The following is a 22,817-nucleotide window of genomic DNA, read 5'->3' as shown; positions in this document are numbered from 1 at the left end:
CAGCTAACACCAGTCAGATAAGTCGTCAAAATAAAAAGTTTCAAGTTGCACTCACAGAAAACAACAGTCACTGAATTGCATCCAGATAACCTGGTCAGGTTCGAGGACACTGGCAAACTAGATGCAAACAGGAGTACCAGCAGGTTGGGGAAAGATTGGGATTGTTACAACTAAAGAATGCTTGAACCTGAAAGAAAACTAAAGTACAACGGAGAACTTTAAATACAAAAATCAGTCACCTCTGGAAGAAGATTTCTTTTATGTGGCTCCAGAGATGGGAAGTCAGGACCCACGTATAAAAAGTAAAAGGAAATGCTGAGGATTAAATTTTCTGGGTCAACTTGGCTAGGTCACAATACCCACACATTTGGTCACATGTTGCCATGAAGGTATTTTAGATGAGGTTAACAGCTTTAATATTTTGAAGTTTTTGTGAGAGAGAGTGCAAGTGGGGGAGAGGCAGAGAGAGAGCGCATGAGAAAGAAAGAGAGAGAGAGAGAGAGAGAGAGAGAGAGAGAGAGAGAGACAGAATCCGAAGCAGGTTCCAGGCTCAGGGCTGTTGGCACAGAGCCCAAAGTGAGGCTCTAACTCACAAACTGCAAGATCATGACCTGAGCCAAAGTCAGACACTCAACTAACTGAGCCACCCAGGCGCCCCTAGATGAGGCTAACATTTAAGTTAATAGACCAAATGCAATAGATTACTCTTTGTTTGGGACCTCAACCAGTCTGTTGAAGGCCTAAGTGAAGGACCAACTCCCTCAAGGCAGAGAGAATTCAGTCTCCAGACTGTCTTTGGACTTAAGCTGTGGCATCTACTTTTCTCAGTCTCCAGCCTGCAGGCTTACCCTTACAAGATTTGGGCTTGCCAGGCCCCACAATCATGCGAGCCAGTTCTTTTAAAATAAGTCTTTCTGCACAAACATACCCTATGGGTTCTGTTCCTCTGGAGAACCTAATACTGAGATACCAGGTCAACATAAAGAAATATCCTTCCGACACAGGGCTACCCACACACAAGACAGGTTATCCCAGGAAGCCTTTAAGCCAAGGCTAGACAAGTATCTGTTGGTGAAGGACAAAAGACTCTTGCCCTTAGATGGGTGGACAGACTCAATGTCTACATGTCCTTCTAACAGAGTAAGCATGACTGCAAACAGAAGTAGCTCACCTGGCAGAGGGAAATGTTTTCATAAGGCTTGGCCTGGGCATGTAAGTGAGCCTTGGCTTCTCGTTTATCTCCATGCACAAGCAGGATTGGTTTCTTCCTGAAAGGAGATCAGAAATATTTAGAATACATCTTTTCTAAAGCTGGACTCTTGGCCAGTTAAGGAATGCTAGTTTCCTTACCACACGTGTTTCTGGCCTTAGTGGTAGTTGAGTACGGAGCTGAGGACAGAGCTAACAGAGTACTACTACTGAGTTCATCTTCACTAACCAGTTACCTTTACAATGGGGTCACGTGGCCTGATCCCGAAACTCTGTTGCGACCCAGAGATGTTGTGACTCCAGAAAATTCCTAATTATCCTCTTTGGTCCAAAATAACACAGTTTGCTCTGTATTCATGGGTTCAGGCTTAGACAGATTAATAGATAAACAATTATTGTTATCTAGTATGCTCTTTTCTTTCCCTTCCTTTGGACCAAGTCAAAGAGCATTTCCTCATTAGACTTATATTTACTCAACTCCTGTGTACTAGGTACTATCCTAGTCCTGGGAGATACAACAGTGAACAAGCCTAGGCCCACGGCATGATGCAGACTCATTGAGAGGTGGTTATGTTTCAGTGAAACAAGGCATCATCTTGTGACCAAGTGCAGCTCAATGAAATTTAAGTGTCGTGTGGGACTTCTAGGAGGCTGCTCAGAGGGAGCAGAGCTGGGATGTGGCCTTTTTGTCCTTTTTCCTTCCTGCCACTTGGAACACAGACCGGTGACCTGGAGCTCTGGGTGCCATCCTGGACCATGAAGGCAGCTGAAGACATGCACCAGGATGGTGGGACAGAAAGACAGAATGGGTGGCTAAGTCCCTGAGAACCATGGCAGCCCCGAAATCCAGACCACGAATGTCTACCATCTAGACTTGTTAGGCTGGAGAAGTTTTTTCCTCTCATTTAAGCCACAGTTATTTTTGCTTTTCTGTTACATGCAGCTAAAACTAATTCTTTGTGTCACAGGTCAAATACAAGCTTTTGATGGTCCAAGCCGCTTGGGAAATTTCAATAGCATTTTACCTACTATTACTAGAGGTCTCCAGAATCTAATGTCCTAAATGCACCAAGGACTTTGAGGACCCTTACAGTCATTTTCCTGTAGGAAAATTCCTACATTCCTCCATTCCACCTGCTGCTATGGGACTCTGCTAGGTGAATGTCAGAAACAAGACAGGTGGCAGGTGACTGTGTGATGCTATCTTTATTTTGTTTGCACTGCCTAACACCGGGCTAAGGAACTGTGAACAACACTGAAAAATCCATCACTTCCATAATCTGGATAAAGGAAGGTTCTAAGACTCCCTTCATTAGCTCCTCAACTACAGGAATCATCATTTGCAAAGCAAAGATTCTTTGAACACTGCTGTGCTAAGTGCAGCATGGCATGCTTCCAAGTCTAGAAAGCAGGTCGCAATGATCTTTTCCTTCACACTAATGTCAAAGTTCTCTTATTTAGGTTGGCATTTGTCCCTCTGTGCTTCTGGACACAACAAGACAAATGCAAAAATTTGTATTAGGAATGCATGTGATTAGTTAGAAGAGCTCAACAAATGCTGTTTTCCCTACGTAACTCTGATTTTGTATGCTTAATAGTTTCAAAAGATACTCTAAGATGAACAGCAGTTGCTTGAGAAATGCTAATCTTGTGTTTTAATGTCCCATTACAGTTACAATTTTATCAGTCATATTGTGGTACTCACCTGAACTGTGGTGGATACTGTTTTATGAGCCAGTCCACATCAAAGCAGTAGTTAAACTAGACAGGGAAAGAAAAGGAATGGAGTTATGGGTAATTCAGCCAAGCAATCTGTAATGAGAAGAGTTTGGCAGCTGAATTGAAGGCAACTCTAGACTAATCAACTCCAAGTATTTACAAACCTGGACATTGATGCTGGAGTACTCAGACCTAAAATACATCTTGAAGGCAATACCCAATGCAAGGGATCCGAATCAGTGGAGTAATGCGTGAGAAAACAGGGTCTGAAGCAAGGATCCTGCATGCTTTGGCAGTATTTGTATTTCTAAATAGTCTTACTATGTATTTTCAACAGCCTCAGATTAATTTAAGTAAAAGGGCTTACAGATTTATCCCCTTTCCCCTAGGTAATTATAAACGAGGCCTTTTACAAAGGAACATTTCCTTTCAGCCTAACTTATGAGCTAGCTTTGTGAATAGGCCTCTGGGACTGGACACTCACTAGGCTTATAACAATTCTATCTTGACTCCAAGTTCTGCACTGAACTTACCTGTGGGGACTCCTCCCCATGCCTTGGTAATCCTTGGCCCTCTACCTGGACCTAGCACCTCAGTCTAGCTAAGAGAACACAAATTCACCCCATGTTCCATCTGGAGACTAGGATTTCAGAGGTCAAGCTGAACAGAAACCATTCAGACAGCTTTGCTCTCTTCATGGATGTGACTGGTTTTCTGTCTGAGAGCCTGGAATCATGAACGTAATTCATCAACACAAGGGGACCAGCTCTATAAAGGAGGAACAATCAAACATGCCGAAGTAACTGTAACTTCTACTCCATTCTTTTTGGTAGGTGTAGGAAACCCTTTTCTAAATTCAATCAAACGACTTGGCCTTCACCCACCTACCCAAACCTCCCCAGGAGTTTGGTCCCTGGTTTCCCAGGGACCAGAGTCCCAGGAGATTAACTGTGTCCCCAAAAGTCTCTCAGGCTGGAATTTCCAAAGTGACTTCTTGTCCAGTCCTTGTAACCCTTGTATCAGGAGAGCGAGAAGCTCTCCTGATAGAGGCATCCTTGCTCCATGCTGATGGCTGGATACCAAAACCGTGGCTCTTGGTGCCAGGCTCCTGGTATATGCCATCTTGGGGACCCTGCACAGGACTGAGATAGGACCTCATATTTTCCCGTAAAGTTCTTTATCCCTTTTCATCCAAAGAAAAAGCTTCACCATAAACTCACCTGAGCTGAAGACAGAAGTGTCCCAAATAGAGGGGATAAAATATCTGAGAAGACAAAATGTTTATGTCTAATAAATGATAAAAATCTGGTAAAAATCACAATTGATTTAGTCATGGACAGTCAAAATGTGGCTGAGAGAACAGTGAACTGAGCAATGACTACAAAACTAGACTTTAATGCTCCCTAAAACTCAAGAGAAAATTTCTGAGCTATTTATTGAGTTTTAACAAAATGCAACGTAAAACTGAAACCTCCAATTTCAGAACACAATGACTGATCAACTCTAGAAATTGCCAATAACGACAATAACGACATGTGTTGTTCTTTCCAGATTCTAGTTTTTATCTCCTTCAATATTCAAGTCCCTCTCTGAGAAACCTCCCAACCCACGACTAGCAAGACTGTCTTCTCCAGCCTGAGAGCACCTACTTCCTCACCTACAACTCCAAGCTCTCATTTCTAGCAGTCCAGCTCATCTCTAAGGGGTCCCACCTCAATCTTTCCAACTAGACTTCAAGTAAGATCAAAAAGGTCACTTCTCATAAACTGTACCAGGAGAGGAATTACACGGTCATTACCACCAACTGCCGCCATTTGTACAGGACCTATTAGGTGCCAAGTACCGTTCTTATCATGTCCATGGTGTTGACAGTGGATTTTGTGGAGGTGGAGTTGGTCATTCCCCTTTTGTGGAGGGGTCATCTCCCCTTAGAAGGCTGTTCATGGCCACAGAGCTAGGAAGGGCCAGTCAGAATCTGAAGCCAGGCTGCTATCTGGCTTCAGCACTTGTACTCTTAACCATCAAACTGCCTGAGGATTAAAAATAGGCTCCTTTATTTGACCCATGCTTATTGAGTCCTTCCTATCTGTCACGTGTCAGCAACATGCTGGGGTACAAAGATTTCAGCAGTACCCTTAAGGAAGCTATCTTTACGAAAGAGGTATACACAAGGAATGTACTGCAATTTCTTGATGGCATCCCGTATTTCGCCCCTCCTAGACTTTGAGAATTTGCTAGAATGCCTCAGAGAACTCAGGAAAGCGTGTTACTTACTAGACTACTAGGTTAGTATAAAAGGATACAACTCAGGAACAGCCAGATGAAAGATGCATAGAGCAAAGTATGGGGCAAGGGGTGTGTCCCGTCCACCTCCATGTGTTCACCAACCTGGAAGCTCTCCAAACCTCTTCACAGGTTTTTTTTTTAAGATGGTGGCTTCATTAGACAGGCATGACTGATGAAATCATTGGCCATTAGTGATGAACGCCCGCCATCCTCTCCCCACTTCCTTGGAGATAAGGGGCAGGACTCAAAGTTCCAACTTCAATGACACAGTTGGTTCCCCTTGGCAATCAGTCCTCTATTCTTAGCGCTTTCCAAAAGTCACCTCATTGACCCAGGAGTGATTGAAAGGGGCTTGTTACGAGTAACTGAAGACCCTTCCTTGACCTTTATTACTTTAGAGCTGTTGGAGGAGCCTGGGACAAAAACCAAGTACAACCAGGAACGAAAACCAAATATATACACATCATAACATCACATAGAGACACCCTGGGAAATAAGCAAACCAAGCAAAAACTATCTTTGGATTCAGAACTGCAATCTATTTGCATGCTGGTGTTCTTTTTTTTTTTTTTTTTTTTTAGTTTTTTTGCTGGTGTTCTTTTTAATTCTTCACCAGGAACCAAGACCTGGCTTCCAAGCAGTGGTTCTCAAACCTGACTGGGTATTAGAATCCCCTGAAAAGCTTCTTAACACATCGCAGGTCCTGCTCCCACAGTGGGACTCAATGAACCTGGGTGAAGCCCGAATTTGCATTAGGAAATTTGCATTTCCTTAAGTTTTAGGAGATTCTACCACTGCTCATCCATGGACCAAAGAACTGCTGTCAAGCATTTGCTATTGCATGAAAGTAGTAAGTTTCATCTTTACAAGTTCACACAATGTTTAGAATTGTCTAAATATTCCAACTGGATGGAGCAACACCATGATTTCCTGACCCAAGGAAACAGCTTACAGTCAAACTAATGCATTTGCTTGTCAAAATGCTTTTTTCCCCTGAAAGTAGCTAAGACTGCTAACGAGGGTTCTTGGAGACCATTCTGGGTTACCCTCCTTGTTTTGCCATGGGGGACCCTCTTAAGTGCAGTCTGACAGCTCCTGGACACCCAGCATCCACTTACCCTTGATGTGGAGGGCTCCAGAGTTATCCTTTGGCTCAATGCCCGAGACTCTAGTGAGGTAAAATCGGAAGGGGTTCCCTTTATCCAACATGTCCCAAATGTCTTGGCCTTCCCCTGAAGTTTCATACTCCTCTTCCTCGTCCTCGAGCCTGTGGTGTGCAGGAGGGGTGGGATTTCCGGGTCTTTGGGCAGCACTGTCTTTAGAAGAGATGCCTCTCTCCTCTTTGACCACAATGTTCTTAGCCTGCTTCTGCCGGGTTTCTGGTTGCAGCTCATCATCGCTGCTAGAGAGACACCAACCTAGGTCTTCCTGGGAACCACTCCTTTGCCTTTTGGGAGGTGAAACTTCTGAAACTGAATCTGCGTTGCTGAATTTCACGGGTGATCTTTTCCTTCTATGGGCAGCTTTCCTAGCCTCAGAACAGGTGTATCTTGGCTCATTTGCTGCTCCCTGCCCAGCATGAGGGAGGGAAAAAGTAGAGGGCTTGTCTAGTTTTGGCTTTTCGTCTTCACTTTCATCACTACTGGATATTGTCCACTTTCCATAATCGCCTTCCTGAGACATAGTTCTGGAAATAAAAGACAAATACTGTTTTTCCATTCTCTAGGCCATTGACAAACTTGCTCTCAAATTCCCTGTCAGTGTGAGTTTCTGCAACACGCACAGCACACTTGACACTCAGATGCTGAACCACATAACTAACATCAGCTGTTTTGCAGGTGTTCAGACACACGTTACCAGATTTTGCTACAGGACTTTGGCAAATAAAGTGACAGCAAAAATCCTACTCACCTTCTCCTTTCGACCCAGACCTTGTCCTTGGAAGCCTGAGGAAAAGAGTGGGGGCCAAACTTCAAAAATCAAAATGTTCATTCTTGACCCTGAATCTTTTAAACTGGTGGGTGCTTGAGGTTAAGATAATTTAATGAATTTCAAGAGTAATTCTGACTATTCAAATTTTTGAGGTTAAATTGGAGTTTACAAATTTATCCTTCACCCAAGCATGGAGCCCACAGGACTTTAGCAATTCCTACTCCCCTAAAGCTACTTACCATTAAGCTTAACAAAATTCTCAAGACCGTGTCAAATGATCAATTCTGTATATACATTATATAGAATTACTACCATGAGGACCCAGCCATCATATTGGCATTGACCTACATCAAACTATTAAAGTCTGCAGAGAACTTATGCTGAAGCAAAACACTCCTTTACTCGACCAGAGTCGAATTTCTACTTTTTAAAAAATGTTTATTTTGAAAGAGAAAGGGGGAGAGAGAGACAGAAAGTGCACACACGTGGGGGAGGGGCAGAGAGGGAGGGAGAATCCCAAGCAGGCTTCGCTGTCAGCATAAAGCCCAACTCCAGGCAGGCTCGATCTCACCAACCTTGAGATCACGACTTGAGTCAAAATTAAGAGCCACTGACTCTTAACTGACTGAGGCTTAACTGACTGAGCCACTCAGGTGCCCCCAATTTCTATTTTAAGAGGAAAACATATGAACTACTTTTGGTTTTGCTACCTACAAAATCTCACCAATTCATGTGTCAAGACCTATCTAAGTACATTTTCCAGATAGCTCAAGGACAGCTCCTTAGTGGGTTCTTTTAAAAACAACAACAACAACAAAAACCAAAAAACAAAACCATTCTCATACAAGACCCAAAGAAAAACTGAACCTAAGAGTCTGTGCTCAAATTGTCAACAATTCTCTTTTTAAGAAACTGAGGTCACATATCCGAGTACACCAACGTGGACTGTAGCACTCTGTTCACAGGACCCCCAGCCCTTCCCCCAAAATCCCCAAAACCTTAATTCTACACCAAAAAACTTGCAAATGATTATACTTTCAGGTTTCAAGCTAAAAAGGTTTAAGTAGGCCCTTAACCAAGGTGGGGCCTGAATCCATGACCCCAAGATCAAGAGTTGAGTGCTCTACCAAATGAGTCAGCCAGGTGGCTATCAAGCTGATGTATTTAAGGTATTTATCACCTATCACAATTTTTAAAAAAAAAATTTTTTTTTTGAGTGCACATGCACTCACATACATGCATAAGCAAGAGAGCAGCACAGAGAAGGGGACAGAGGATCCAAAAAGGATTCAGCACTGATAGGAGAGAACCCAATGTGGGGTTCAAACCCACGTGAGATCATGACCTGAGCTGAAGTCGACGCTCAACCCAATGAGCCACCCAGGTGCCTCTCATTTTTTCAATTAATGACCAGTTAAGCTAAGTTTCTCCTATAATTTACCTATTTCTGAGGTGTTTTTAAAGCAGTGTGTTTACACAATGATTTGACCTGTTCTTCAGAGCTCAGGGTACCTATTAATACCACCTACTATGGCTGTTTTACAAAGCCCCAGGGACTGTAGACCTCGCTTTGCTCTTGTACTAGTGGCCCTAGACCCCGAGTCTAAGTCTTTTGCTTTCTCAAAATGCTCTGTCCAGCCTACCTCTAAATTGTTAGAACTGAGAATAGGCTTTTCCCCTATATGGTTTCTAGTCTGCTAAGAGTTAAGAAACCAGGGGCGCCTGGGTGGCTCAGTCGGTTAAGCATCTGACTTCAACTTAGGTCATGATCTCACAGTTCATGAGTTCAAGCCCTGCATCGGGCTCTGTGCTGTCAGCTGAGAGCCCGGAGCCTGCTTCAGATTCTATGTCTTCTTCTCTCTCTGCTCCTCCCCGCTCATGCTCTCTTTCTCCTTCAAAAATTAAAAAAAAGAAAGAAACCAGATAACCAAACTTGTTAGAACTATTCGAGTTAACAGGATCTTAGCCATGTTTTCCTCATGAAAGCTATTTAGACACTTACTACCAAACACATTTAACCAGCTCAGATTTTTAAAATCTTGTTTTAATTTCAACTTTGGTTTCTCTTGTGTTCTAGACTCTTGGAGGCTGCTGGATAGAGGTATTTATGCTCTCACAATTCACTCTGAACTGAAGGAACTTTGAAGGAATGACTGTTGTGCCCAGTTTTGTGACTTTAAAAAATTTAATAGGACCACCTCCTTAGGAAGAACCTTTAGCTCTAGCTTTCAATGAATTCTCAAACAGCAGTAAAGCTAGGCACTTAGTAATAAAATCTTCAATTAAGAGTCCTCAGAGGCTGTTGTTTTTCAATTCCTTCTTATTCTAGAACAGTTTTTAGGTGAGAAAGGGTTCAGCTTCCAGCCTAAGTTGTATGCAGACACCTTAGAGCCTACAACTATTCCTCTCCCAGATGAATTACATCTAAATTAAGTGGAATTTAAGAGTCCAGAGAACTCTGTAGGGAAGATACTCCTCTTTAGTGACCCAGCTATTTTGAATCCTGAAGTGTTCTGGAAAAAGTAGCTAAAACTGCAAACTTCAGGATTATTCTGATCTACTTTTTCTAGAACACGTGGAGGAAGGAGAAAGACCATTCCCCCAAAAGTAGGAGGCATAAAGTTTTGAAAAAGACATTTTCTAAAGAAAAAAAGTTTTTATCTGCTGTACACATGGTTTAAGTTTTAAATTGGCTCACACTCAAAAGTAGGAGCTGTTTATGGGGCACCTGGGTGGCTCAGTTGATTGAGCATCCGACTTCAGCTCAGGTCATGATCTCGCGGTCTGTGAGTTCGAGCCCGCGTCAGACTCTGTGCTGACAGCTCAGAGCCTGAAGCCTGTTTCAGATTCTGTGTATACCTCTCTCTCTGCCCCTCCCCCGTTCGTGCTCCGTCTCTCTGTCAAAAATAAAATAAACATTAAAAAAAAAATTTTTTTTTTTTTTTTAAAGTAGAGCTGTTTAGTCATTAAAGGCAAAACACCTTTGGAATTAAAAAAACAAACAAACAAAAAAAAAAAAACACAAAACATAACAAGTCATTACATCCAGCAGGTTACCAAGCTCTTCATGAAATCAAGGTGTTTAGCCTGATGAGGAGGAGTGGTTGAAACTTCAAGATCAGGAATTTACTTTGGAGGACTCGGTCTGGTTCCAGTATCAGAATTTTACTTCTCTGCCACACAGGCATTCTCCGAGCCATTTTGTTATCAAGTTATAGTGTTACAAAGATAGAACTCAAGAAGAATCCTTCAATTGTTTATCGTTGGTCTTCCCTGGGCAGTGACCGGCACAGGTCTGACATCACAATTCGGGTAAATGGTGTCGCAGAAATGAGACAACTGCAATACAGATGGGCCAATTCTGAGACCCAACATCCACTCGGGTCTGCAAAGAGCAGGGTTTCCCGAAGTGAAGGTGACTGGGACGGACACGAACAACGGTAACATCACATTATAAAAGTACTTCCCTTGGGGCACCTGGGTGGCCCTGTTACCCATCCTACTCTGGACTTCGGCTCAGGTCATCCCACAGTTTGAGAGTTCGAACCCCTGGGCTCTGCATAGACAGTGCAGAGCCTGCCTGGGTTTCTTTCTCTCCCTCTCTGACCCTTCCCCTCTGCTCATGCACGCACATGCTCGCTCTCAAAAACGAACATTAAATCAAAATAACTCAAACAATAAAGAAGTACCTCCCTTTTCCATTCCTGTCTCTTTGACAGAGTTGTAGTGTTGCAGAAATGCCTCAAGAGACTTTGGGCTCTTCTGCAGGCACCAGGACTTTTTTTTTTTTTTAAACCACAAAGTACCTTCTAACTTCGTTTCATTTACACCAAAATAAAGCTTAGTTTTAAATATTCACGTGAAATTGTATTCTAATGCACACTTTCAACAACAGTGCTGGTATTACAAGGGAGACAAAAACTGGGGAGGGTGCAGGCAAACGTGTGACCAAAATACTGACGGAAATAGGGCAAACAGCATTAGGCTACATTGCCAAGGAGGATGAAAATCGCACATTCTCCCACCCAATGCTAACTGCGAACACTAGAGATTCTCATGGGGGGTGGGGAGGGCTGTGGATGCAAATGCATACTCCTCTCAAAGCTGCTAGCTCCTCCTCTCCCCCCCCAACCCCACCACACCAGACCCAACTGGGGCGTATCTTTTCTGCACTCCAGCAGCTCCTTGCAGAATGTGCAGACCCTCAGGAGAGTACAGGGGTCAGGCTTCTCAACAAAGGCCCTGTGTGGGCCACCCCTGGGCAAACATGGACCCCCATCTCAAATCCAGTCATTACTAGGTGGTCAATGTGCAATTGGGCAGGTTACTTTACTGCTGAGACAGTTTCCTCCTCCATAAAGTGTGTATCCATAAAGTATCATACAGACCTCCCAGAATTCACTCGTACAACAGATCCTTATCGAACAGCTACTATAGGCCAAGCACTGGGAATAACGAGTTAACACAGAAACTCTTTTTGCCCTACAAGGACTAATATTTGGGCAGGGGGGGGGGGGGGGGAGAAGAACCCAGAAAAAACAAGCTGTCTTTCCAGACACAGCATTTTTCAAGTAGCAGAGAATAACAGGGACATAATTACTTTGGAATACTCTCTGGATAAATAACACTTAAGTGAGATCTGGAGCATGAAAAAAACCCAGCGGAAGGTGGTATTCCAAGTAGAGGGAATCCAACTTGCCAAAGCCTGGAGGTGGGAACAAAGCTGTAATAGCTCCTAAAGCAGACAAAAGGATTTGGGCAAAGCAGGCAGTAGTTCTGGATGAAGGGAGTGGGGAATTAAATCAAGTGTTAAAGATTCTAGATTTCAGTCTAAAGGGAGAGGGCCCACTGAAATGCTTTGATAAGCAGGGGGAGTACCCTGGTCCCACTTTTTTTTTTTTTTTTAACATTTATTTTTGAAAGAGATACCAAGTGCAAGCGGGAGAGGGAGAGGGGGAGAGGAGAAGGGGGAGAGAGAAAAGAAAGTATCAGAAGCAGGCTCAGGCTCCGAGCTGTCAGCACAGAGCCCGACGCGGGCAAGATCACGATCCGAACGGAAGTCGGACGCTTAACCGACTGAGCCACCCAGACGCCCCTCGACTTACCCTTTTAGTACACGACGTTCCCTAATTGGGGGTGAACAATTTGGAGACGACCCCGGGAGTGAGGCGGCAGGGGCGGTGGGGATGCAGTGAAGCGGACTGATTCGGGGTACGCCGCGGCAGTAACGACAGGGGCTACCCCCTCCGTGCGCCGACCTCGGGCCAAGCACCCTTCGAAGCGCTCTGCCGGGAATAAACTCCGTTCGCGCTCGCACCAAGCCTCTGCGAAGTCCCGCGACTAACTGTCTTCATGGAGGGGGCAGCCGAGCCCAGGAAAGTTCAGGGCCTGACACAGGGTCAGCGGCCCCACCCGCGCCAGCATCACCACCTGCGGACACCACCCACCTACCGCGGGGAGAAGCCGAAGTGAGAACCCGAGCGCGGGGACCCCTCACACCCACACTCCCCGCCGGACCCTGCTCTCCGCGGCGCCCAACAGGTTCTCGGATTGAGGAAGCCGAGGCCCGGGAGGGGACGTTCCCCAGGGTCTTGCCCAGCTACCCCCGCTTCTCTCAGATTCCACCTCCCGCCCCGCCGGGCCCCAGAATTCTCGGGACCAGAGCCCCAGCACCGCGACCAGGCCGGAAGGAGCAGGGTCTCGCCGGCCCGGCTCCCGCAACAGTCGAACACGCACCTGAAACTTCCACGGCCCACAGCCACCAAGATCCGCGCCTTCTCAACCGCGGCGCGCGCCTGCGCGCGGTTTAAACCCTCCCGGCCGAGGCTCGCACCTCTTGGTCCTGCCCCTTCCCGTTCCGGGACGCCGGCCGCTGGGTCCTAAAGCCCGCCGTGTCCTAAGGGACTACAGGCGCTTCCTGCAGGAAGGGGTGGAAGGGAGCCCCCCCCTCCCCCCCGCAGCCTCCAGCTCTCGTCTCACCACTTGACCACTTGTCCTAAAAGGAAGAGAGAGAAAATTAAGTCTTCTTTCTCCTCTCTTAATTAACAAAACGCATCCCCTTTACAGGGGTTCTCATAGAGAGCTTCAGGCTGCCTGGAGCTCGAGGCAGGAGGTATTTACTTAAAGGTACAGGATCAGCTGAGGGCTGAGATCTGTGTCCTCATAGGAGCCGGGGTTCGCTGGGGACGCAAGCTTGTAAAACTTGCTGTAAAGGAAAAGGTTAAATGAGCTCCCATCACCCTCAACCGCGAATGCCTGTTTCTTTGAAACAGGTGTGTGTTTAATCTTACTGGTTTGCCGGAAGCGAGGTCTGAAACAAACTTTTGCAAAACGGAACACTCCCCATATTCCTTGAATATCATGTTTATGATAACTATTTTCAGAGTTGTTTTTTTTTTCTTTCAAACTAGGCACCGCTCCCAGAGGACTGAGTGAAAAACTCTGTGGAAACGTCCCAAGGACTTGGTTCGTTTACTCAACGTCTGCTTTGTGCCCGGCATCGTGCTAGGTGCCTGGGTTATTAGGAGGACAAAACAGACATAGTGACTACCCTGGAGGGCTCGACCCCAATGAATAGCCCATCCACACGTGAATCATGGACTTGTTTCTCTTTGGTTGCTTTTATGCTTTGTTCACATTTTTGTGTTTCCTATAATGCTATAATGTTATCCACAGTGCCATAGATAAAAATTACCAGTTACTTATTGCAAGGTGTGGGGGGCAGAAACATGGAAGGAATCCTGCAAGAGACTTTGAAGCAGGACCTAGGTGAGCGGGATGCCATCCGCGCGCGAAGAGTTAAGGAGGAAAGAATGGCTGAGCCAACGCTGGGGGCGGGCTCCGGAACCTCTCTGCCATAGGCTGTTCCAAGGAAACAGGCCTAAAGCCTCTGGCCAATAGGATTGCTGGATCAACGCCAGTGGCTAGCAGGTCGTCCAATGGGAGAAGACATTGGGGGTGTCCGGCCAAGTTCGGCTTCCTTAGCTGCGGGGAGCTTGGCCAGAGGTCTGCAGCTGCCGGCTTCTGGTCTCGGAGGTCGCGGGTTCTGCTATCCCGATGCGGTTGTGGCTGTCGCGATGTTTTTTTCTGAGGCTGGGGCCCGACCACGGACGTGGGAAGCCAGCCCCTCAGAACACAAGAAGTGGGTGAAAGTAGGTGTCCGGAGAGCTGGTACTCGGATTCTAACTTGACCAAGAACTCTCATTTCCGTCACCTGCCTGGGTCTCACTCAGCTCGGTTGCACTGACAAGAAGTGAACTGGCCTTCTAAAGTGTCATAGTTAATGACTGAGCCTAGAGCTGCAAGGCTTCTCGCTCCCTGTCCAGTGTTCTGGCTATTTCCAAGTTCCTTCTTTTCCCCGCTACGTAGTCTATTAATAATAACCTCTACCCAGTATCTACCTCACCTTCCTAATTCTAGAACTGAATTTTAGGTAGAATTTACCCCGGTGGTTTAAATGAATTAATTTGCGTCAGTCTAGCGATTGATTAAATCGTTTGCACTTTTGGGGGGGTAAATTTTAGCACATTAAGAATTTTGGAGAAGTAAAATTAGAATAATCAAACTCCATTGTCGAACCCTCCTGCTCAGCTGAGTTTTAGATTTTGGACATCTACATAAACTAGTAATAAAGATAATAGAACCAACGGTTTCCATCTAACTGAAGATATTTAATGTTCTTTAGGTGTTTAAAGCATGCGATGAAGATAACAAAGGCTATCTAAGCAGAGAGGACTTTAAAGTGGCTGTTGTAATGCTGTTTGGGTACAAGCCCACCAAGGTAGAGCTTTCTTCCTATATTTGGGAATGGGTAGACAATACAGTTGGGGTAGTTTGTAAGTAAAGCGCAGTGGCTAGTTTAGGATGTTTATAAGGAAATCACTGCCTTTCAGAGCAATTTCAGAGATATGTCCAGTGCTGACTTTTAAGAACCTAACTCAGGGATGAGAGATGCCTGGCTGGTTCAGTCCAGTAAGTGTCCAACTTCCACTCAGGTCACGATCTCATGGCTGGTGAGTTTGAGCCCCACGTCAGCTCTGTGCTGACAGCTCAGAGCAGAGCCTGGAGCCTGCTTCAGATTCTGTGTCCCTCTCTTGCTCTGCCCTTCCCCGGCTCATGCTCCAACAAACATTAAACAAAAATAAAAAAAATAAAGAACCTAACTCAGGGATGAATTCAAGTTCATCCCTGGAACTTGGTGGATGAAGCCAACGCACCACTGGTTACTAATAATAAGTACAAGATGCTAGGAAGGTGTCAAGACGGAAGGCTGTGGGGAGGGCATTGGTAATAGGAGGAATTCATTTAAATTATAAAACGTATATTTATATGGTCAAAAAATTCAAACAATCCAGGCAAAGTATGAAGTTGAATATAAAATCTCTTTGCTACCAAAGAGTCCCACTCCTCAGGGGTTATCATTTACAATTTTTTATGCATCATTCAAAATTTCCAGTGCATAACATGCTTGGCATTCTATTGAAAAAGTGGATGCATTGTATGCCTGTTTTATTTTGTTTATTTTCACTTAACAAAAGAGCACACACCACCATGTTTTACTGTGTTTTTTTTTGAACTTTAATTTTTTTTAAGTTTATTTATTTTGAGGGAGGGAGAGAGAATACCAAGCAGGCCACTCACCGTCAGCATGGAGCCCAACACAGGGCTCAAACCCACGAACTATGAGATCATGACCTGAGCCGAAGCCAAGAGTCTGACACTTAACCAACTGAGCCACCCAGGCACCCCACACATCACCATGTTTTATTTTATTTTTAAATTTTTTTTTAACATTTATTTATTTTTGAGACAGAGAGACAGCATGAACAGGGGAGGGTCAGAGAGAGAGGGAGACACAGAATCTGAAACAGGCTCCAGGCTCTGAGCTGTCAGCACAGAGCCTGACGCGGGGCTCGAACTCACAAGCCGCGAGATCGTGACCTGAGCTGAAGCCGGATGCTTAACCGACTGAGCCACCCAGGCGCCCCGTCATCACCATGTTTTAAAAAGTAGTTGCATAGTATTCTTTTTAGCCAGTTTCCTGTTTTTGGACACTTAGATTGCCCCATTATTTTTCATTCCTACAAACGTTGTGATGAGCATCCTTTTATATGGTTATTCTTGTGGATGTATATCTGTGGAATAAATTCCTGGAAGTACAATTGCTAGGTAATTTGAAGTTTTGTTGGATATTATTCTCCAGGAAACTTTGCCCTCATTCACTAATAATGAGAGTTGAACTGAGCTTCAAGGAACGTCCTGCCTTAGGAGGGCAAATTTCCTGTTCCCCTTTGTCTTTGTGCTGCTCCCTTTGTTACATTCATTCTAAAGATGGATCCCTCTTGTTAAGGTGCTGAACTGAAATTCATCAGAGACAAGATCTTGTCCAGGTTTAAGAAATTCATTTACAGCCATCAAACAGAGGGCTCTGGAATGCCTCCCTCGTGCCCTCCTTAAACCAAATAGCTTGGCAATCACTTTGGCCCATCTGTTCCTCATGAGCGGGCTCTGCCTGTCAGATTACCAGCCCAGCAAAGCCAGGGACCAGGTGATGTCTCACGTCTCCGTCCTTCATTATGCTTGAATGTATCACCACTTCACGGTAAATAAGTTCTGCTGATACAAATATGTCTCATGAACGGATCAGGTGGGCTCAAGGTGGTTCACCTACTAGCAGATGCTTGGTTACTGAGAAGCTGATCACGGAGCTCAGAGCGGTAGTCAGGGCTGACTCCCAGAAATTGCAGCTCTCCTGTTAACCTGCAGGTATTTCAGCTAGAATTCCAAATCAGGTCAGCTCAATGGGCCCAGCCTTTGAAGCATTGTATTTAACCTTGCTGGAAAGATAACTGGTTTCATTTTGCTTTGATCACCCTTGAGCCTACTTAATTGGCTTTAACTTTAGACTATAAGTGAGGAATTGAATGACAAGTGCAGTGATGTGCTCACATACATATATATGTACACTTCATGAGATTTAACAGATTTTTACTTGTATTTTCATGCCTGGTTGAGGTTTGGTGGTTTTGTTGTTTTGTTTTGTTTTTAAGAGTAGTTGAGAAGGTGGGAGAAGGATAGGGGGAAGGAGAGAGAGAAATTCAAGCAGAGTCCATACCCAGGGTGGAGCACAATGGGGGGCTCAAACCCAGGACTCTTAGATCATGACCTGAGCCGAAATCAAGAGGTGGACACTCAACCCACTGAGCCACCCAGGTGCCCCTTGGCTTTTATTTTTTAATCAAATGTCTTTTGACTGCAAATGACTAAGCAGTAAAGTGATAGCAAGTCACCGGTACACCTGTCAATCATTTGTATGTGTCAATCGTTTTGTTAAATGACAATGTGCACCCTCTGTGAAATGTAGCAGATTTTTACTTTTATAGTGGGTTGAGGTTTGGGGTTTAATTTTATTTAATTTTAAAGATCTTATTTTTAAGTAGTCCCTACATCCGACATTGGGCTTGAACTCACAACCTTGAGATCAAGAGCCACACACTCCTGACTGAGCCAGCTAGGCACCCCTAGGGTTTTATTTTTGAATATTGCTTTTGAGCAAATGAAATATTTATTGAATGCATGGAATGTAATAAATCATTTATACACTCACGGCAGTTGTTTACACAATGAAATCTGTTAAGTGTTCCTGTTTAATAAAATGAACACTTGCTAGTTGCTGGAGATATAAAGACGAATAAAATATAGTCCGTGTTGTGAAGCAGTTCACGGTTTAGTGTAAAGAGACTTATAAAACTCTGTGATAAATACTGAGATGGAGAAGAACAGAAAGGACCCAAAGTGAAAGGGACAAGGAAGAGGGTCTTGAAATCCTAGTGTAAAGTAGGAGTCTAGGCGTCACTTAGACTGGAAGAGCTAGCTAGACTCTTCTGATATGAGGTGTCCAGAAGCACTTTGTGGTGTTGGGAGATGATCTGCCCTGATGACTTGATGTGGTTGGTGGTTAAGAGAGGGGTGTGAAACCAGGACTATAGCAATAGTGATGCCACCAAGTAGGAAAATTAAGGAGTAGGCTTAGAGGAAAGTCAATGACTTCAATTGGGGGCACATTAAGTTTGAGGAGGCTCTGAGCATCCTAAGTGAATTCACTCATTAAATATTATGCTGGTGTTGAGGTTATGGTGGTAAAGATCGGCTCTCAGATTGTGCCACCACTTGTAAATGTAGGAGTCTGGAACTGGGTGAGGAATTGAGAGGTAAGGGCTGGAGACAGTTTGTGGACTCCTCAGTTTACAGGTGCTAGATCATGAGCCTGGGTGGCATTGCCCCAAAACAGTGTTACACAGCGTGAAAGGCAGTGGACCACTGGGGGTACCGACAGTTAAGGGTAGGGAGGGGCAGGAGGAACCAGGAAAGTGCAGGGCATGGAATCCAAGGTAGAGAAACTATGTCAGGTATTGCCAACTTTCTCATTCCATAATGTTTATAATGCCCTTGTAACAGTAAAGGGAAGTGCTTATATTTTAATAATATAGCGAAAACAGTTTCCTGACACTTATATAGGGTATGTTCTGAAACATGTTTAAAAAGCCATAGGAAAAGAAAAATGCAGACTAGGCCAAATGTTAATAGTGGTTCTCATTGGACGGCTGTTTTTAAAAATGTTCTTCATGGGGCGCCTGGGTGGCTTGGTCGGTTAAACGTCCGACTTCGGCTCAGGTCATGATCTCGCGGTCCGTGAGTTCGAGCCCCGCGTCGGGCTCTGTGCTGACAGCTCAGAGCCTGGAGCCCGTTTCAGATTCTGTGTCTCCCTCTCTCTCTGCCCCTCCCCTGTTCATGCTCTGTCTCTCTCTGTCTCAAAAATAAATAAACGTTAAAAAAAAATTAAAAAAAAAATGTTCTTCATAAAAAAAAATGAATAAATAAAATAAAAAAAAATGTTCTTCACGATCTTATATATTTTTTGTGGTTTCTACATATTACTTTCATAATCAGGAAAAAAAGAGGTAAAAAACAAAGCCATAGAGCTCATTGCAACAATTGCTTGTATTTGTCTAAAATTGAAAAGTTAGCTTTTAGGTCATGTGACAGCCAAGTTGATGGTATATGCTTAAACTATGTTGGTCAATGGAATAGTATTGGGGCCATTAGGGTCTGTAGCAGATTAGCATATTGTGTCATATAGGTATATAGATATTTCTTGCTTTAATGCCACTTAATTTTTTATTGATTTTTTTAAAGATTTTTTTCTTAAATTCCAGTTCGTTAACATAGAGTGTAATATTAGTTTCAAGTGTACAATATAGTGATTTAACACTTCCCTACAACACCCGGTGCTCATCACAAGTGCCCTCCTTAATCCCCAATCACCTGTTTCACCCATACCCCCCCCAACCCTAGATACAGATGGAATAATAAAATTTCTATTACAGCTGTCTTGTCCTGTGATATTAGTTGTCTGCTAGACTCAACACAGTTTGTTTCTCATAAAATATAATCCTTCTCCACACCCCAGGAATTAAGAACTCCCACTGTGAAAACATTTGATGAAATTATATATGCTTTTCTTTCTTCTTTTCTAGATAGAAGCTGATTCTGTGATGTCTTCAGTAAATCCAAACACTTCTGGTAATATGAAAGTTAATACTAATTTTTAGACTTCATAAAATCAAAATTAACAAAAATAGAGACTATAAAGCACATCTTTGTCTTGTTCTGTTTCAAAGAAAGATTTTGGTTCTTTAATGTATTCATAAGTGTAATAGGATGTTTATTGTAGGGAAGTTTGAAACCATTGAAAAGCATAAAGAAAAAAATGTTGCTTGTAATGTGAACATCCAACTGTTGATCGGTATTTTCTGACTTAGATGAGCAGAAGTGGCACTTTACTGAAATGGAAAGACTTGAGGAGAAGGTTTGGGGTTGGGGGAGAGCCAGAGTTCACGTCTGAAAATGCTACGTTTGAGAAATTTCAATCTGTGATATCTGGGCATTCAGGCTGCGTGAATACGGAATTCAGAGGAAAGCTGTGGGCTGGAGAAATAAATTTGGGAGCCGTTCGCATGTAGATGGTGTTTGAAGCCCTGGGGATGGATGAGATGACCTAGCAAGACAGAGTGGAAGGAGAACCTTCAGGAACCGCAATCATTTGAAGTCAGGGAGAGAGTTAGGAAATGGCAGAGGAAGTTAGAGGTGGGGAGGGGCGGGAGGAAAGTCAAAGGTATCTGGTCCAAAACAAGGAGAAGGGGATTATTTCCAGGAAGAGGGTGTGGTCAACACCTTGGAAAGGTCAGGTAGGTAGTAACTGAAGTGTCCCTTGGAGTTGGCTACCTGCAAGACCGGTTTCGGTACCTGGTGACGGCAGAGGCCAGGCTGGAGTGGTCAAAGGCAAACCAAACCTTGAGAAAGTGTGACAGTGTAAGTAGAAGTCTTTCAGTAAGTCCAGAGTGCCTGGGGATCAGGAGTGGTTTTTTTTGTTTTTTGTTTTTGGTTTTTTGCACATGAAGATGTTTCTGAGCTTAGCAGAATGCTCTAGTGAAGAGGGAAAAGGAAGATGAAACAGAGGAGTACCTGTTGTTTTGGAGATAGGGGCCAGAACATGTTGGATTGGTTTTTTAAAAATTACCTTTTTGGGGAAATAATTTAACGCTTACAAAAAACTGCAAAATAAAAATAACACCGAGAGCTGTATACTCTTTACCTCGATGCACTTACTGTTGACATTTTAACCCTTTGGCCCTTTCTACCACTATGCCCTCCTCTCACTGCTCTGAACCTAAAACCACAGGACACTTACCGTAAACTTAGACCGATACTATATTTTTGTCTCATTTACTGTTTATATTCCGGTACTGTCATTTGATCTGATAATGTCCTTAAACACATCATCCCTCATCTAATACAGGAATTAGTCTTGGGTGCCATGTCTCTTTAGACTCCTTTCATCTGGAACATTTCTGTAGACTTTTTTTTTTCTTGGCTTTTTATAACATGGAAATTTTGAGGAACTAGCCCAGCCCTCACTATTAGTTTTTTTTTTTTCAATATATGAAGTTTATTGTCAAATTGGTTTCCATACAACACCCAGTGCTCACCCCAAAAGGTGCCCTCCTCAATACCCGTCACCCACCCTCTCCTCCCCCCACCCCCCATCAACCCTCAGTTTGTTCTCAGTTTTTAAGAGTCTCTTATGCTTTGGCTCTCTCCCACTCTAACCTCTTTTTTTTTTCTTACCCTCCCCCATGGGTTTCTGTTAAGTTTCTCAGGATCCACATAAGAGTGAAACCATATGGTATCCGCCTTTCTCTGTATGGCTTATTTCACTTAGCATAACACTCTCCAGTTCCATCCACGTTGCTACAAAGGGCCATATTTCATGCTTTCTCATTGCCATGTAGTACTCCATTGTGTATATAAACCACAATTTCTTTATCCGTTCATCAGGTGATGGACATTTAGGCTCTTTCCATCATTTGGCTATTGTTGAGAGTGCTGCTATAAACATTGGGGTACAAGTGCCCCTCTGCATCAGTACTACTGTATCCCTTGGGTAAATTCCTAGCAGTGCTATTGCTGGGTCATAGGGTAGGTCTATCTTTAATTTTCTGAGGAACCTCCACACTGCTTTCCAGAGTGGCTGCACCAATTTGCATTCCCACCAACAGTGCAAGAAGGTTCCCGTTTCTCCACATGTTCTCCAGCATCTATAGTCTCCTGATTTGTTCATTTTGGCCACTCTGACTGGTGTGAGATGATATCTGAGTGTGGTTTTGATTTGTATTTCCCTGATGAGGAGCGACGTTGAGCATCTTTTCATGTGCCTGTTGGCCATCTGGATGTCTTCTTTAGAGAAGTGTCTATTCATGTTTTCTGCCCATTTCTTCACTGGATTGTTTTTTGGGTGTGGAGTTTGGTGAGCTCTTTATAGATTTTGGATACTAGCCCTTTGTCTGATATGTCATTTGCAAATATCTTTTCCCATTCCGTTGGTTGCCTTTTAGTTTTGTTGGTTGTTTGCTGTGCAGAAGCTTTTTATCTTCATAAGGTCCCAGTAGTTCATTTTTGCTTTTAATTCCCTTGCCTTTGGATGTGTCAAGTAAGAAATTGCTATGGCTGAGGTCAGAGAGGTCTTTTCCTGCTTTCTCCTCTAGGGTTTTGATGGTTTCCTGTCTCACATTCAGGCCCCTTATCCATTTTGAGTTTATTTTTGTGAATGGTGTGAGAAAGTGGTCTAGTTTCAATCTTCTGCATGTTGCTGTCCAGTTCTCCCAGCACCATTTGTTAAAGAGACTGTCTTTTTTCCACTGGATGTTCTTTCCTGCTTTGTCAAAGAGGAGTTGGCCATATGTTTGTGGGTCTAGTTCTGGGGTTTCTGTTCTATTCCATTGGTCTATGTGTCTGTTTTTGTGCCAATACCATGCTGTCTTGATGATGACAGCTTTGTAGTAGAGGCTAAAGTCTGGGATTGTGATGCCTCCTGCTTTGGTCTTCTTCTTCAAAATTACTTTGGCTATTCGGGGCCTGTTGTGGTTCCATATGAATTTTAGGATTGCTTGTTCTAGTTTCAAGAAGAATGCTGGTGCAATTTTGATTGGGATTGCATTGAATGTGTAGATAGCTTTGGGTAGTATTGACATTTTAACAATATTTATTCTTCCAATCCATGAGCACGGAATGTTTTTCCATTTCTTTATATCTTCTTCAATTTTCTTCATAAG

General features: G+C 43.8%; 2 protein-coding genes across 9 annotated transcripts in view; one reads left to right on the top strand and one right to left on the bottom strand.

The window, feature by feature from the left end:
- Positions 1 to 13,003, bottom strand: part of TDP1 (tyrosyl-DNA phosphodiesterase 1) — a 90,483-nt gene extending 77,480 nt beyond the window's left edge. Inside the window, exons 1-6 of one of the 4 annotated variants that reach the window (XM_019462005.2) lie at positions 12,883 to 13,003; positions 12,252 to 12,593; positions 6,333 to 6,901; positions 4,149 to 4,192; positions 2,915 to 2,970; positions 1,172 to 1,268 (exon numbers count right to left, since the gene is read on the bottom strand). In XM_019462005.2, the coding sequence (XP_019317550.1) occupies positions 1,172 to 1,268; positions 2,915 to 2,970; positions 4,149 to 4,192; positions 6,333 to 6,897 (762 nt within the window). In that variant the 5' untranslated portion in view covers positions 6,898 to 6,901; positions 12,252 to 12,593; positions 12,883 to 13,003. Of the gene's footprint in view, positions 1 to 1,171; positions 1,269 to 2,914; positions 2,971 to 4,148; positions 4,193 to 6,332; positions 6,902 to 9,844; positions 10,023 to 12,251; positions 12,594 to 12,882 lie in introns of those variants that run through there. The other 3 variants (XM_019462010.2, XM_019462009.2, XM_019462006.2) reach the window with 3 other exon arrangements.
- Positions 13,004 to 14,111: 1,108 nt separating this feature from the next.
- EFCAB11 (EF-hand calcium binding domain 11) overlaps positions 14,112 to 22,817 on the top strand; it is a 158,530-nt gene continuing 149,824 nt past the window's right edge. For all 5 annotated transcript variants that reach the window (XM_019461999.2, XM_019462004.2, XM_019462002.2 and 2 more), the window contains exons 1-3: positions 14,112 to 14,297; positions 14,831 to 14,926; positions 19,683 to 19,728. In XM_019461999.2, coding sequence (XP_019317544.1) covers positions 14,223 to 14,297; positions 14,831 to 14,926; positions 19,683 to 19,728 — 217 coding nt within the window. In that variant the 5' untranslated portion in view covers positions 14,112 to 14,222. The remainder of the gene's footprint in view (positions 14,298 to 14,830; positions 14,927 to 19,682; positions 19,729 to 22,817) is intronic.

The sequence above is a fragment of the Panthera pardus genome, unplaced genomic scaffold, assembly GCF_024362965.1.
Source record: "Panthera pardus isolate Hobbes unplaced genomic scaffold, ASM2436296v1 HiC_scaffold_24, whole genome shotgun sequence".
Taxonomy (NCBI): Eukaryota; Metazoa; Chordata; class Mammalia; order Carnivora; family Felidae; genus Panthera; species Panthera pardus.
This window is presented reverse-complemented; position numbering and strand designations above follow the sequence as displayed.